The 17132-nt window shown below is 50.5% G+C and overlaps 1 protein-coding gene across 6 annotated transcripts in view; it reads right to left on the reverse strand.

Annotated features, from left to right (window-relative positions):
* RCC1 (regulator of chromosome condensation 1) overlaps nt 1-17132 on the reverse strand; it is an 85367-nt gene that overhangs the window by 58188 nt on the left and 10047 nt on the right. For 2 of the 6 annotated variants that reach the window (XM_084815728.1, XM_084815727.1), the window contains exons 4-11: nt 15650-15829; nt 14614-14737; nt 13527-13649; nt 10547-10702; nt 9224-9343; nt 8383-8535; nt 6920-6974; nt 1773-3843 (exon numbers count right to left, since the gene is read on the reverse strand). In XM_084815728.1, the coding sequence (XP_084671854.1) occupies nt 3789-3843; nt 6920-6974; nt 8383-8535; nt 9224-9343; nt 10547-10702; nt 13527-13649; nt 14614-14737; nt 15650-15829 (966 nt within the window). In that variant the 3' untranslated portion in view covers nt 1773-3788. Of the gene's footprint in view, nt 1-1772; nt 3844-6919; nt 6975-7980; nt 8536-9223; nt 9344-10546; nt 10703-13526; nt 13650-14613; nt 14738-15649; nt 15830-17132 lie in introns of those variants that run through there. The other 4 variants (XM_084815725.1, XM_084815726.1, XM_084815730.1 and 1 more) reach the window with 3 other exon arrangements.

A 17132-nucleotide genomic window follows, 5' to 3' on the forward strand; every position in this document is an offset into this window, starting at 1 on the left:
GCGCAGATTTTGCCAACAGGCTTCATGAATGTGAGAGAGAACCCAACGTGTTGAATGTGAGAGAGAACCCGACGTGTTGAATGTGAGAGAGAACCCGATGGGTAGAATTGCAGCACTCTACTCGAGCTTCAAACAACGAAGCGTTCCAAGAGCCTCTCGGTTCTGAACAGCAGCCATCAGTAAGCCCACACCAACAATTGGGACAAATGAGAGGCGAATTCAAGAAGCTCATCGGCACGCTGGCAAGATGAGGCTGCATGCATCGTGTACATGGCCATCCGGTGCGTCAACTCCAGTGACACACATCCAGGCAGCCAGAGGACGTTGCAGAACGGAGGGGAAATGAAACTGAGCTCCTGTTCACACATTACATTTTTAAACGCTATGCACGTGAGAACATAATGCGTGAACGAGACAGCGCACACTCGGAAACACATAGGAACAAAGGAAGCTGCCTTAAACCGAGTCAAGACCCTGGGTCCACCTAGCCCAGTATTGTCAACACCGCCTGGCAGGAGTGGCTCTCCAGGGCTTCAGGCAGGATTGTTTCCTAGCCCTACACGGAGGTATCAGGGATTGAACCGGGATCTTCTGCATGCAAGGGAATATTTTGTCCTCTGTATGAAGATTTTCTTTTTATACATTGCTTAGAAATTTCTTGTAAGCGATTCATAAATGCTGTTAAATAATTAAATAAATCTAACTGGTGTTGAGACAGAACGGCCAAGAAACCAGAAAGGTGTCCAAGCAAGCCAGTCTCAGGGCCCCTAAACTTCTTGGTTAATGGCAGTTTCTATAGAAGAGGGGTGTTGAAGCTCTTTCAGCCTGAGGGCCAATTCCCATTTTGGAGAAGCACTCGGGGGCTGCATTCCAGTAGCGGGTGGGGCTGAAGTTAAAAGAGGTAGGCCCCAAAATACAAAAAAAAAAAAAAAATACCAGCCTATTTTAGCTTAAAGCTATTAGTGCCTGTAACTAAACCTTAGGAGAGGCATTTCGACCTTTCAGAAGGGCGGGGGGGGGGGGTTGCACAAAAGCTGGAAAACCATCAAACAATCAGTGATTGGGGGAAGTGGGGCATGGGGGGGCCTGGAGAGCTGGAATTGGCCCCTCGGCCTGAGCTTCCCCACTTGTGCTATAGAATTTAGCCAGGGAGAGGGGGCGGTGGAACCTGGTGGAAGGCAGATCCTGGATCGCAGCCCAGTCTTTTTGTGTACAGCTGTTTTGCTGATTTTGCTTCTTTCTGGTTGGATGCTTTTTATAGCTTCTTGATCCCTCTTGTTGGCTCAATGGGGCGGCTCTTATCACCCCATATTCTGAATCGTAATTGAGTAAGCCCCTTACTTTCATTGCATTTGTAAGCTGCACTCCCCGGTTCAAAAACAGTCCTATGAAGGGTCTATGGTTCCCCTTAAGCCAGCAGGCAGGGGGGAACCAGTGGCCTTCCAGATGTTGGATTCCAACTACCAATGGCATAGACCATGACAGTGGAGGTTGGTGGCTCGTACCTCAGTGGGGCAGCAAATCTGCTCTGGGTTTCAGTCAGAAAGCTAAAGGAGCTATCCAGAGTGCTGAACCGCATCACCCAAAATAGGTTCAGCACTTTGGATAGCTCCTTTGGGGTTCTGTCTGAAACCTAGAGCAGATTCATTGCCCCACTGACACAGGAGCCACCAGCTTCCACGGGACAATGGTCAGGGCAAAGGCTCCCTGCCCCTGCCACAGGCAATCAAAGGCAGCACCAACTGCCCTGCAGAAGATAAACAAACAAGAGCTATCAAAACTCAATTTATTTCAAACGTTAGCATTTTACAGATTTGCGTCTCTTCAGCAAACACCACTAAAATATTTTTGTTTTACTTTCCTTACCTCTCCAACCCCCCACCCCCAGGCCTCAGTATTTTTTTTAAAAAACACAGCCCTTCACAGAACTGTTGGGATCTTCCAAATGTGGCTGCAGGAGTTCACAGAAGAGAGAAGTGGATAGAAGTGTCTCCATCCCAACCTGGTTACTGCAGGACTGGAATTCAGGCTTGCCTTCCTCCCTCAGCTTTGCTGAGGCCTTAAACTGGCAAGCTGGACCCCCCTGCAACAGGCAAACGCACGTGTGAGGTAGAGGGGGGCCAAAACCTTAAAAAACACGCGATCCTAAACAGAAAGGGGCCAGGAGGGTAGAAACAAGCCAGCCCCTGTCCGCTTCTCGCCCCCACCTGTTCAAGGATGCTGGGCATACAGATCAGCTGTCCATGCAAGGCAGTGAGCAAAGGAACACCAGGAACAAAAGAAAGAACCTGAAGTCAGTCTGCTAGACACACAAGGGTCTAACTTCCCAGTAGAATGTGAACAGAGGTGTTGCTTTAAAAGTGGGAAACAGGGTTCACGGCTGCACAGACAGCACTGTAACACTGGAGGCTCGGTGGAGTGGGGCAGGGTGGAGTGGGGCAGGATGGGGAGTCTGCATTTGCCTGGGCCAACACTCCACGTAGCAGGTAGATACTACAATGGGAGGCATCCTGGAGAGTCGTGGCAACCGCTCCCCACAACCCAAGGACTACAGCCACAATTCTAAAGGTAGCCGCCTACAGGACTTAGGCAGAATGGGGGGAAATTCTGCCCCCACTCCCTCCCCTCAAGTATCCTGAAACAGGGCAGCAGGGACAGCTTCGTCCCAATCACCACTCCAACCCTGATCGGGGAAGCCACACCTGTGGAATTCAGAACTCTAGAGAAGACAGGGGCACCATCCCTTTTCGGAATACCGTCACATTCAATGGAGCAGCATCCGCTGTGATAGTTCCTACAGACCCCAGGCCACCTTACCCAACCTGGTGCCCCCTCCAGGTGTGCTGGACTACAACTCCCATCATACCCAGACCTGTGGGGTTCGGAATGATGGGAGTCATAGTCCAACATTCCTGGATGGGGTACCAGTTTGGGGAAGACTGCTCTAAGGCACCCACATTGAATCAGTGGCGGCCCATATCACATTCAAGCCTCATTTGAGAAGCAACCGGGTGGGAGACTCAACAAATGGCATTTGTGTCAAACACACGCCATCCCAGATCTCGATTTCTCTCTCTGCTCCTAAATTCCCTGTCTTGCTTGGGCAGGATGGCTTCTCTTATGACCCAGGAGCAAGAGGGAGCTAACATCAAACCGGAGAAGTGATAACCTCCTGCATTTGGGGGGTGGGCAAAGGCCTTTAAAAACGAAGCACAAAAAAGAAAAGGGGGGGGGGAATCAAGAGTCTATAGCGGAGGAAAGCCCCAAGTCCGATGGCGAAGGAAACCAAGCCATTCTGAACTGAACGGCCAAAGCTGGGAAAAGAGCGAGCAAAAAGGCGAAGGAGGTGGGACAGCGGCGTGTTTCTAGAGGAGAAATCTGTCAATTAATTTTTAAAAGTTAAAAAAATAAAAGGCCATGTCCTCCCAACCACCAATATCTTTGAGAGCCACGAGGGAAGCCATTTTGAAGTTAAGCCAATCCCAGCATCTGAGAGGGTAATTTTTATATCAGCTAATTTTCTCCTCCACAGAAATAGTCGGAAGTTCCCCCCCCCCACCACCACCACCACCGGAAGCCGTTGGAGGCCAGTCTTCCGAGCCCCGCCCTGAAAGACTCCGAAAGCTGGCGCCCCCTAGACGATTCTCGCGGGGCCTGCAGGAAGAGTTCGTCAACTCTGCCGCTCTGTGACGAGCAAGACGGTGTGCTGCCCGCCGCCCGTCACACAGAGAACAGTGCGATTCTCCAGCTGCTGGCCAGACATCTGAATGGGGCTCCAGGCATCCTCTTCATCCCCTGTGGCGAGCTGAAGATTGGAGCCCATGCCCCAGGCAAACGCCCGACCTAGACATGCGGGAAGGGAACGGTGGGAAGGTTAAAAAGAACTCTGCAATAATGCCCTAGCCGGCCAGCAAATGCATGCCGGGGCACCTCTGATCTGAATTGTTGCAAATACAGGTTTGTGATAAACAGCGCTCCATTTGGGTTTCTAGATCTCATGATTGCAGACAGTCGAAAAACAAGCAGTCTCAAAGGCTCCATCGTCTAGCACAGGGGTGTTGAATCTCCTGCAGCCGGAGGGCCAAATTCAATTTCAGAGAAGCTCTCAGGGGCCGCATTCCAGGGGTTGGTGAAGCCAAATGCCAAAGGGGTGAGGCCAAATTACAAAAAAAAATAGCAACATGTTTAGCTTAAACCTCTTAGTGCCAGTAATTCAGCTTTAGGAGAGGCACCGTGACCTTACAGAACGGGGATGAAATTGCACAAAAGCTGGGAAACCATGAAACAATAAACCGGGGGGGGGGGGACCACCCAGTGACATGGGGAAGCAGTGTGGACAGCTCGGGCACCCCCTAGGTGGGCTGGATTTGTCCCCCAGGCCTGAGGCTCAACATCCCTGATCTAGGAACTCACACAGCAGGTCAGAGCAGATGGGTTGCATGCAGGTGTCCTAGGTTCGATCACCGGCATCCCAAGGCATTGCTGGCAAAGAGCCCAATCGAAAACCCAGGAGAGGATACTGAGCCAGATAGTTTAACGGTCTGACTGGGTATAAGGCAACTCCCTATGTGCTGATAAGAGCTGTGCGCAGATGGCCTCTCAAAATTCTCCACCTTATTTGTGGGCAGAGAAATGTGGGAGATAGTTTCACTGAATTTCTCCAGGGGAAGGAGAGTTTCTCACAGGTAGGGGCTCCTTATTCGCAAGGCCTGGAGCACAGCTTCTTTCATTTGGGGTTAGGGGCTTGGTGCTGCAACAGCATCACCTGTGTTGGCAGGCTGGCCCCCATTTTGCATCCACCGCAGCGTGGGGGGCAGGGCAGTATCAAGCTCCAGGGATGAGGTGGAGTTAATGCTTTGCCAAAATCTGTCCTCCAATTTCCAGGAGGTTTCCTTCCCCCATGAAAGGGGTTTCCATCATTCTGCCTCATTCTCAGGACAGCCTATAGTTTATGTTGAATTTCTTTGGGTGGTGTTTTTGAGCTTACCTAATCTCTGCTAGCCTCCCAGGGGGCCTGCACTTCCAGATCTGAAAAAGCCCTATGGGAGGAATTACCTCATGATGCCTTAAACTGGGCTTCAACTGAAGCGTAGGGAGATGTGGAGGCTACAAGCTGCCGGAGAGATGATTGTACAATGAGACACAGGACACTTTGTGTTCAACCCTCGACCACCTCCTAAGTAAAGTAAGCCCAAGAAACCCAAACCCAGCCCTTGAGAATTTCTCCGAAAATTCTTCAGTATCGAATTTCTTTTCTAAAGCAATTTCTCTTCTATCAAATTGAATGAGAATGGTCCAAAAAAAAAAAATGCAGGAGAAATTTCCGGCACAGCACTGGTTCCGATTCCACATCCCTCTGTTAATCTGCACAAACTGCTTGCATAGTTTCATTGGCACCGAGGGTTCCAAGACTTTCCAAGCTCACTCCAGTGACCTTTTCAAAATTCCTCTCCAATATCCATGACCTGGAAGGAAGGCTCTCTTGCTACCTCTAGATGCACGGCAGGTGGGACTACACCTGCAGTTGCAATCCCATCAACAGTAGGAGAAACTCCATCAATATGACACCACACGCCCCTCGCACTGGGCAGGGCTCCATACCACAAAAACCAGGCACAGTTATCTTAGCTGGCAGAGCCATGCCCATTTCCACTGGCCAAGGCCGCTCGTCTTTCCTGAAGTGACTGCTGTGAAGAATTTCCAGTCCATTCATGAGGGCTAGAAGCTTGAATAAGGAAGGAGGGCTCTCTAAAAGGATGCTATAATGTACTGATCACAAAGGAAAGTCCGGTCTGGCCCTCTGAAGAAGCATGTCTTTCTACTCTGTTTTACCTAATCTATGTAGTAAAAAGGAACAGTGGGCAGAATAGATTAAAATAGTTAAGAGAGATGCAGGAGGGGGCGGTGAAAAAAACTGCCCTGCTATTGACACCCCAAATATAAGCAGCTGTTTTGGTTGAAGACCACTGCAACCAAACGGTGTGTGTTCACCTTGGTTTTACAGTGCATTCCTGTACATGCCTACTCACAAGTAAACCCCACTGTCTTCAGTGGGGCTTACTCTCAGGTAAACAGGTATAGGATTGCAGCCGCAATAGGCCACAGTGAACGTTTTACTATTGCTTGTTTTAATTCTTGGCTTGGCTTTTCTCTAATCTTTTCCATTGTTATCTTTTGGCGATCTGCTTAGTCTGCAATACTGCCGCTATTACCCACCTCGAGTACTACTGCAGAAAGCCACGACATGAGTTGAAATTTTAAAATGAAAATAAATATGCAGGTCTGCAAGAGTAAAAATGAGATGTCAGTTCTAAGGCTTAAGGCTGTCCCAAGAAAGAGGCAACGCCTGCTGCAAGCACTGAAGAGCTGCCTAAACTGGCAAGGACAGAGGCAAAACTTGTAAGAATCACAGAATCATAGGGTTGGAAGGGGCCTGCGAGACCATCGAGTCCAACCCCCTGCTCAAGGCAGGAATCCAAGTCAAGCATCCCTGACAAGTGGCTGTCCAGCTTCATCTTGAACGCCTCCGGTGTGGGAGAGCCCACCACCTCCCCAGGTAGTTGGTTCCACTGACGTATTGCTCTAACAGTCAGGAAGTTTCTCCAAATTGGGAGGATACCAGGTTGCGAAAGGCTGCACCTAGCACTCCGCTGGCCAAGCCACCCCCCAAAAAACAGCCCTGTCATCTCCATGTTGCTGTTTAGAAACCAGAAGCGGTCTGTCTGGTGTAGTGATGGCAGCAGGGGAGGGGAACCTGTCACCCTCCAGCTGTTGTTGGACAACAACAGTGTGAGAGGCAGTGTGGTGTAGTGGTTAGAGTATTGGACTGAGACTCTGAAGACCCGCATTCTAGTCCCCACTCAGCCATGAAGCCCACTGAGTGACTTTGGGCCAGTCACTGATTGTCACCCTAACCTACCTCACGGGCTTGTTGGGAGGATAACAAGGAGGACCATGTAAGGCACCTCGGATTCCTTGCAAGAGGAAAGAAAAGGTGGAATATAAATGTAATAATAATAATTAAAAAATTAAAAATCATCCCTGACCATTGGCCATCCTGGCTGAGGTTAATGGGAGTTGGAGTCCAACATCATCTAGAGGTTCCCCACCCCTGGGTTAAACTGTTGCAGTAGGGCATGGGAGACCCAGGCTGTGATCCCTGCATGGTCACAGAGCTCACCTGGTGACCTTGGGCCCATCACCGCCTCTTAGCCTAACCTACCTGACAGGTAGGCTGCTGCGAATAATGGAGGGACAGCATTTCATAGAAGCACAGAATAGTAGGGTTGGAAGGGGTCTATAAGACCATTGAGTCCACCCCCCTGCTCAATGCAGGAATGCAAGTCAGAGCATCCCTGGCAGATGGCTGTCCAGCCTCGTCTTGAATGCCTCCAGTGTGGGAGAGCCCACTACCTCCCTAGGGAATGGGTTCCATTGCTGAATTGCTCTAACAGTCAGGAAGTTTTTCCTGATGTTCATCCGGAATCTGGCTTCCTGTAACTTGAGCCCATTATTCCGTGTCCTGCACTCTGGGATGATCAAGAAGAGCTCCTGGCCTTCTTCTCTGTGACAGGTACTTGAAGAGCGCTATCATATCTCCCCTCAATCTTCTCTTCTCAAGGCGAAACATGCCCACTTCTTTCAGTCTCTCCTCACTGGCTGTTTCCAGTCCCTGATCATCTTTGTTGCCCTCCTCTGAACCCTCTCCAGCTTGTCTGCATCCTTCTTAAAGTGTGGTGCCCAGAACTGGACACAGTACTCCAGATGAGGCCTAACCGTGCTGAGTAGAGGAGAACTAGTACTTCACAGGACTTGGAAGATATACTGCTATTAATGCAGCCCAAAATAGCATTTGCCTTTTCTGCAGCCACATCACATTGTTGGCTCATCAAGAAATATCAACCCTTTTGAATGCTCCTAGATACACAATGCTCCATTCAGCACAGTACCATAAGCTGGTCTGGATGCTACCAGAATTTTGAGAAAGTGGGATTTTAATGACATCAGCAACAAATCTCTAGCAATTCAAAGTTTATTTTTCTTACAGATGTATATCCCACTTTCTTCCAAAACTCGAAGTGGGTCACAAAGCAATGCAAAGAGCTCTACACCTATTCTGCCAGAGTGTTGAGGTGCGGGAATCCAACAGTATTAGCATGGGTGCTCAAATATCTGACCCAACAGCTGTTGGCATCTCTAACGTCCCAGAATTTGCCTCATCCACTTTTCTCAAATAACCATGAGGGCTAGAAAGTTAGGTCTACTTTTCAAACACAGCTACACTCCATTACTACTGTCCAGTGGCAACATGCATGCCTGAGCTGCGTTTCACACAGCCCATGGATTTGACGCCCAGGTGCCAGGCGCTTTGTTCAGACTCACCATCTTCCGTGACTGCATAGCCAACCCGTTCCCCGCAGGCCACCAAAGATGCTTTGGGTAGCCCAGGGATGGCGGTGGGTGTGCTCTTCTCTGGGACTCCTTCTCCCAGGCCCAACATGCCATAGTCGGCCCTGCCCAGACTATACACTGTTCCTGTTTGAAATTGGGAAGGAGCAAAAAGAGCGAGAGAACACAGATGGCTCCGTTAGGAGAAATGCAGCCACAGCCAGCGATACGGCAGAGACCAACCCGATTCAGGCAGCAAGTGAAGAATTGCACGTCTGAATGGTGTCCGTCCATCCCGCCGCCAACATGAGAAGAAACCTGCCCTCGGAAATCCACCAAACCCCAATGCTAAGCGGAACCAAACCAGCCAAGCAGTGCCAGCTCCAGATTTTGGAGGGCCCTTGGACGAGACGCCCCCACTGGGCCCCCTCCCTCCCTGAACCCACCTTCGCACCACCATTGTCACCAGCTGCTCTTGCGCCTCGTCCTCTTTCTCATCGTTGCCACCCCTTGCTTGCTTGACGGGCAGAGAGCCAGGGAGCAAGCGGGCCGTGGCCTCTTCTGCTCCTCCTTCCCACCACCACCGCTGCCCGGGCCTGAGCGAGAGGCAGGGGAACAAGCAGCTTGCAATGGTGAAGACGAGGAGCAGCTCCGGGGGCGCTTGTCAGTGGGCCCCTGCTGCAGGGGGGGCCCTCAGCAGGTGCCCGGCCAGGCCTACCCTCGCATCAGCAGATAAGGCAGACTTGCCGGTGTCCCGCCCACTCCCGATTGCGACCTTCACGCTCCTCTCCTCCAGCCTGCCAAACGCAACCCGGCACCTGCCCCAGAGGCTCACCTTCTGAGTCCAGGCACACTGTGTGATGCTGCCCAGCAGAGAAACCAACCCAGGATCTGGTGGAATTCTTGAATGCCGTCAGAATCTTTGGGGAATAGTAGGTGTCAATTGCCTGTGAACCTGGGGAGGGGCCGGGGAGACAGGCAAGGAAACTCGAGTAAGCTAATGGTAAATAATCTTTGTTTATTGATAGTTTAAATATTTATATGCTGCCCTTAATTAGGAGATTCCAGAGCGGTACACCATTGGCACAGCTTTGGGTTTAAGCACTCGCCCGGTTGCCAGAGGCGACCAGGAACCATATGCAGGCGAGCAAGAGGGCTGACATGGGAGGGAAGGAGCACGCCATCCCTCTTCTAACTCCATCACAGAAAACAAGCAGGCTGCTAGAAGGGAACCCCCTCTTTCGTGCCCAGCATAGAAATGCAGCTCTCCGTCCCTCCTCCGCCAGCTCCCAGCAGGCCAGTAACACATCTCTGCAGGCTAGTAACTTTTGTGGGCTTACTGGCAAGGCAGAATTAGCATTTGTACACACTACAGCAGAATTCACTTCTTGGGATCCTAAAAAGTTAAGGATAGCACACGACTGGAGTGGCTACAGGAGGGGAATTATTTCTCTAGTGGCACTAAGTAGGGTGGGTGTGGGGGGACCTATTTCTAGAGGCGCTGCACATCCTTTCAAGAGAAGGTGCTGTCGTCAACATCTATAGATTGAGGAGAGGATATTTTACATTAGCCTTCCCCCACCTGGCACCCTCCAGGTGTATTTGGACTACGAATCCCATCATTCCTGGCCACTGGCCAAGCTGACTGGGGGTGATGGGATCTGTAGTCCAGCACATCTGGAAGGAGCCAGGTTGTGGCTCAATCTGGGGAGAAGACCTCAATCATGGGAGAGATTCCTCCAATCTTCCGTCCCCGTGCTCCGGATTTCCAATTGTACATTTCTTGGAGACGAGGTCATCTTACGAAAGGGGGGATGAACCTCAGGCCGGTGGGCCAAATCCAGCCCATCAGGGATCTCAATCTGTCCTTCTGGGGTTTCCCGGCTTTTGTGTGGTGTTTTTCCCCCCATTCTAAAAGATCGAAATGCCTCTCTCTGAAGGCTTAGTTACGGGCAGTAAGAGCTTTAGGCTAAAATAGGCTGGCACTTTGGGCCCCCACCCTTTGGCCACCGGCCGTGCCCACCATTGGAATGCGGCCCCAAAGAACTTCTCTGAAATGGAATTCAGCCCTTGAGCTGAATTCGGTTCAACACCCCTGGCTTACAACAAGCACGTCTGGCGCACACTGAGCCCTATACGCACATGGAAAGCAACTCACCCAGCTGGTAGTAATTGGAAAGGCCAAAGCCAATGACGTGGCCCTCGTGGGTGATGGCGATGGTGGAGTAGGAGCCACAGAAGACGTCCCGGATGTGCCCCTTGGTCTTGCAGCCTCTCTGCTTGATGGTGACAGCTTGTGGGAGCAGCAACCGTTCTGGAAGCGGGATGGGAAGAAGTTTAGGAGGAATCGGTCCAATGGAAGAGAGATGGGGTAATGCCCTGGACAGCCACAGCGTCCTTTCAAAACATATCCCAAAGGCTTCCCCTGCATGGCTCCCTTCCCTTCAAGCTATTCTATGTCCCTGCAGAGCAGGGGTGGGGAACCTCAGGCCAGGGGGCCAAAGCTAGCCCTCCCAGGCTCCCCAGATGGCCACACCCACTCCCTCTGGCCCGGCCCCCTTTTCCCCAACCACCAATCATTTGGTGGCTTCCCAGCTTTTCTGCAGTTTTTCCCCCTATTCTAAAAGGTTAAAATGCTTCTCCTGGGGCTTACTTACCGGCAGTAAGAGCTTTAAGCTAAGATATGCTGGGATTTTCGGTATTATGGCCCCTCCCCTCTGGCCTTTGGTCACCCCCACCCCCAGAATGCAGCCCCCAAGAGCTTCTCCGAAACTGAATTCAGCCCTCAGGCTGAAAGAGGTTCCGTAACCCTTCCTATACAGCCGTGGGTTCTGCTGATGTTTTGCTGAAACCATCAGAATACAACAATGAGTCCCTGGAAAGGGGAAGAAGTCCCAAACACTAATATTTATGGGTGGAACCTGTTCCACAGCAAAGGGTTCCAGGTTTGCGGTCAGCCGTGAACTCCGCCCCAATACCCCCATTCCATTACCCCTTCCCGTTTTCCGTTCCGCCCCTTCACCCAAGAGTCACCCAGCCTTCCTTGACCAGTGAGCATGCTCAGTCTTCATTCGCCTGTTCTAAGGGCTCCCCTCTAACACGTTTTGTGTGTGTGTGTGGGGGGGGAATTATACGTCTGCAAACCTTGCAGTTCTCTCAAAGTGAGCTACCAAATTCAGAACAAGGTCCCCAAAATGCATGCTTGAGCTAACGGGAAGTCTGAAAAGATTGAAGGTTATCGGCCTAGGTGAACTCTTGGTCTGATCTAGGAGGGTTCTTCTTGCGTTCTCAGGATATTTTTTCCCCTCTTCCCTCCTCATTCCTTTTTCCTTGTGTGTTGTGTCTTTTTAGTTTGTTAAGCCTGTGGCCAGGGACTGTCTTGTTCACCTGACTCTATGTAAGCTGCTCTGGGAGCAGCATAGAAATATTTCAAATAAACAAATAAACAAACTACAGTAAGGAAGGGCCAACAATGTGTGACATTGGGAGCCAATAAAGGAAAGCATTCCCTTGAAATTGTTTTGATCCATTTTCATTGGTTTTGTAAGTTGCCTTGAGTGCCATTTTTGGGTAGAAAGGCAGGGTACAAATAAAACAATAAAATGCGTACGAATGAAGTAAAACCAATTCCCGCTCTCTCTTCCTCCCTCGCCCCTCACCAGTCTTGTAAGCCACTCCAGGAACCTTTTTTGGGCTGAGTGGGTTAAAAATACTTTAAAGAACATGCATGACCATCCCATGCCCTGGAATATGGAGTTTATTCCAGCCATCTTGTAAATCAGCCTTCCCCAAACTGCTGCCTTTCAGATGGGTTGGACTGCAAGTCCCATCATGAGAGGAATTGCAGTCCATCCCACCTGAAGGGTACCGGACTGGGGAAGGCCACTGTAAACCAAGCCACTCCCACCCCTGCCAAATGTTTGATTGAGGCTTAACGGTTGTCACTCAAAACATTCTAGGGCCTTCCTCCAGGTGCCTCCTCCAAGGGAGGCTCAGAAGGCAGCAACGAGGGAGACAGCCTTGTCAGTGGTGGCCCCCCAATTTTCAACGAGACTCCCTAGCAACAACATTGTTATCTTTCTGGTGCCAGGTGAAGACTTTCCTCTTCTCTCAGGCATTTGGCAGCATGTGATGAGCTTTTAATCAGATCCTCATTTTTTCTTACTGTTGAGTTGTTTAAAATTGGCTTAGATATATGTGTCTCTCTGTGTGTGCTGTCTCTTTATATGTTTGTACGTAAATGGTTTTTATAATGTATTTGTAAGGTTTAAATCTTTGTAAACCACCCAGAGAGCTCCAGCTATTGGATAGTATAGAAACATAACAAATGAATGAATGCGCTCACCACCACTTTGGGTTCTCTTCCAGATCCATGCTCCGCTGTGCATCCCACTTCCATCACCTACATCATCCATCTCCACCACACCCACCCTACCTGAGCTGGTCACGATCAGCCATTCTGTAAGGCCCCAGGCCTGAACCAAGCTATTAGTAGTGTCAGAGGGGCTGAGATGATCCATAATGCTCTCTGACTTTGGTCAGTTGGCTGCTGTTTTCCCTAACAGGCCTCTTGATTTACCAGGATGAGTCAAAGGGCGATAGAGCGGCCTCAGCACATTCCATACTAACAAGCTGAAGTGTCTTATCAAGATGTGCCTGGGAAGAGAGGCTTATTTGCCTTAAAGCTGCAGGTGTCTGTGCTGGGAAAGGCCTGACTGTTTTCCTTCTGAACAAGCACTGTTAGCCTATGCTGGGAATGAACGTTAGGGGGCGCTTGCTGCTGTTATGCTGCCTCATTGCCAACATCTATGGTATAAAACCCATTGTACCCCATGGCTCTGGGTTCAGAGAAGCTGTCTGATCCAACCATTGGGTATGCCTGTGTGCTGATTGTACTCAATAAGGTACTCCTTGTAAGTAAACCTGGATCTGATTTATCACTATCTTGGCACCTCTAAATTAAGAGGCCTACCAGAGGGGCAATACACGTTCCTTCCCCACAGCCCACCCCGATGCAACACTCATCTTTAATCTCTGCATCTTGTATTTTTAATGTTTTTAATCTTTGTAAACCGCCCAGAGAGCGGTATAGAAATATAATTCATCATCATCATCTGATCTAATCCCAAGCAACTCACCCAGTCCTCTCCTTCCTCCTCTGACAGCGAAGACTTGTGGCACACGTCCCAGTTGGCCATTGTCTCCACAACCACAGGTATAAAGGCTGCCTGCCGTGGACACTAATGCTAAGTGATGGCTGCCTGAGAAGGGAAAGCAAAAGCTCAAGAAGTTTGTTGTGTTTTTTATTCCCTACGCTCCAACATTTTGTGGGAACCTGACCACTGCCTATTTTCAGTGAAGAATTTAGGGTTCCGAAATGCAGTTTTGGTCACTTGGGATGGGAGACTGAAGAACAGCTACGTTACACACAGAATTGAGGAACAGACAGTAGAAAATTCTAACTGCCGTTACACGTTAGACCACCGGCCCGCAGGAGGGTACACGGAAATGGCGTGAAGAAGGGCAAAGGGGAACAAGAAAATCACCCCCCGTCGTTACTACCTTCTCAGGCCAACCTGAAATAACCATTTCCATCCCTGAGAAAGGAATTTTCATGCCTCTGCAAGACTTCGCCATACAATACACTTGGGTGTCCATTATAAAAGGCATCCACGGGCCTAGATCACAACCGTCCCAGGGCATGGCCTGAAGGCACATGAGGCAGCCACCCTGCTGAAGCTAAGCAGGTCTGGGTCCGGTCAGTGCTTGGAGAGGAGACCTGCTGGGAACCATCTTGAGTTCCCCGAGGGATGAAAGATGGGATATAAATGTAATAAATCAATAAATACAAACTCCTGAGACCAAGGCAGAGCACATGCAGAAGAGTCCAGGCTCAATCCCCACTGACTCCAAGTAGAGCTGGGGAAAAAGACTCCTGCCTGAAGCGCCACTACCAGTCAGGGTAGACCAGGGTTCCCCCAGACTTCAGTCCCCCGATGCTGTTGGAATACAACCCTGCTCATCCTATACCCATTTGCCATGCTGGTTGTGGCTGATGGGAGTTGAAGTCCAAAACATCAAGAGGGCACCAAGTTGGGGAAGGGTATTGAAGACAGTACTGACTTAGATGAACCAATGGTGGACTTTTCAAAATGCAAGCGAGTGGAGACCCAACTGTTCACCAGCCGCCACTTACTGGAAGGGAAGTCGCTGCACGTCACTCACCCGAGGCCATTTTCATGATCGGCACACGCAGCTGCAGCTCCACCGGAAGAGCGCTGCCATTTGCAGACTCCAAACTCTCTTCACCCTTTGAAGGAGCCAGCAAGCCAATGACACCGTTCTCATCCTGAGGTGTGCAGAGGCACAAGAGAAAGAGGCATAGGCATGTAAGGAAAAGCCGTGTGGGATCTGATCAGGGGTGCACCTGCTCTGGGATTCTGTTCACACGGTGGCCAACTGGCTGCCCACGGGAAACGCACAAGCGGGACATGAGGGCAACAGGAACTTCCCGTCCACGATCCCCGGCAAATAGTGCATCTAGGCTCACTGCCGCTGATACTGGAGGCAGCATAAAGCCATCGGGACTAGTTGCCACTGATAGCCTTCTCCTCCAGGAATTTGTCTAGCCCCTTTTAAAGCCATCCAAAGCAGTGGACAGCACTACATCCTGTGGTAGCAAGTTCCATAGTTCGACTATGCGCTGGGTGAAGAAGTCTTTCCTTTTATTGGTCCGGAACCTCCCACAAATCAGCTTCATGGGATGAGCCTGGGTTCTAGTATTATGAGAGAGGAGGAAAATGTCTCCCTATCCACTTTCTCCACACCACGCATAAATGGGAAGCCCACAAGTAGGACGTGAGTGCAACAGCACCCTCCTGCTCACGTTCCCCAGCAAACTGGTGCACATAGCTACACTGCTTCTGATACAGAAGTAAACAGCAATCATGACTAATAGCCATTGATGGCCTTCTCTAACTGCCTTTTAAAGCCATCCAAATTGGTGGCCATCACTACATCTTGTGGAAGCAAATTCTACAGTTTATCTCTGCGCCGCGTGAAGAAGCCCTTCCATCTATCTGTCCTGAATCTCCCACCCATCAGCTTCATGGATGACCCCACTGAGTTCTAGTATTATAGGAGAGAAACAGAGAAATGTCTCCCCCTCCACCCCACGCATAATTTTGTGCAGAGTCGATTGGCAACCGAGAAGAAGGAGCCGAAGCACACATCTCCTCCAAAGCAAAAGCGGGCAACGTACCCTGAAAGCACCCCAGATGAAAACGCGCCCGTCCTCCGTCAAGGCTGCTGTGTGGCTGTCCCCGGCTGACACCTGAACCACCTTCTCCTTCAGATCGACGAGGCCGGGCACAGAGTCGGACCCTTCCTCTGAAGTGTCCCTCCCCAGGGCGCCCTCGTCGTTGCAGCCAAAGGTGTAGATCTGGGGGCGGAGAAAGCTACAGCGTGAAAAGGGAAGCCTGAGGAAACACGTCCACTGCATCTGCAATGCGGCCTAAGCCGCTGGTCTTCCGACGGGTGGATCAAAAATGACAAGTGGTGGTGATGCAGCTGTGAAATCACCATCGCTATCCGTTTGTTTGTTTAGAACAGAAGCGAGCGACTTGTGGCCCTCCGGGTGTCTTGGACATCAACTCCCATCATCCCCAGCCAGCACAGCCAATAGTTGGGTGCTATGGGAGTTGTAGCCCAAAACATCTGAAGGACACCAGGTTGCCAAACCTCTGCCCTGGAGAGAAAAGCAAGAGGATAGGCAGGAAGACAGCTGCTAAGACTGCTTAGATTGGCACACACAAGACACAGTGCCTTCTTGGTGACGGCCCCAAAACTGTGGAACTCCCTTCCTATTGACTTGCCCCTTCATTTAGCCAAGGCTTGAAGACTTTCTTCTTCAATGCCCGCTTTCATCTGAGATTGTAATCTGCTTAACGTATCCAAGAGCTGCTCCTCAGTGTATTCTGTATGCTTGCTAACATGACCATTTCTCATTTTGTTTCTTGCCTTACATCTTGGCTGTACGTCACCTTGTAAGGGCATTGCCCTAAAAGAAAGCCCTGCAACTCCCAGCATTCCCCAGCCAGCCTAGCTGGCTGGGGAATGCTGGGAGTTACAGAGCTTTTTTCTGTCTAAACATGCAGGGGATTGCACCTTGAATTAATATAAATTTTTAAATGGCTAAAGAAAACCCAAAACATTAACAACAAAGCCCGTCTTACGGGCAGTAGTTAAGGGAGGGTCCTGGGTGCGAGAAAGGATGAAGGCTACCAGCTTAAACCATGCTGGAGGGGAGGCAGGGAGCCCCGGCCACTTGGTGTAGCCAGGTCCTCCAGCACACATGGTACAAAGGAGACAGCTTGCTGTGAGTAAGCAGGGGGACAAAAGCGGCTGCAGCCCCACCCCGTTTCAGCACGGAAAGCAGCTGTGAGTCAGAGAGAGGGCTGCCAGCGCCCCACCTGTGCAGCCCCATGGGCTCTTCTTCAGAAATATGGAGCAAGCTGGAGCTAGGAACCGTCCCACACTTTAACACAGGCGTGGTTTCCATACACAGCAAAAGGAGGTGGTGGCAGGCCGTGGCACTAAAATGGAGCACACCACTTCCAACTGAAGGCGGGGGGGGGGGTTGCAAACCGCATTTTCCGATGCTTTTTTAAGTTTGAAAAACAACAGCCACCAAGTAGAAAACCAGTGCGATGGCAAGGGGCTTGACCGGACCCAGGGCGCACAAC

This window comes from Heloderma suspectum, chromosome 10 (genome assembly GCF_057233095.1).
Source record: "Heloderma suspectum isolate Gila_16-S chromosome 10, 16-S_ref, whole genome shotgun sequence".
Taxonomy (NCBI): Eukaryota; Metazoa; Chordata; class Lepidosauria; order Squamata; family Helodermatidae; genus Heloderma; species Heloderma suspectum.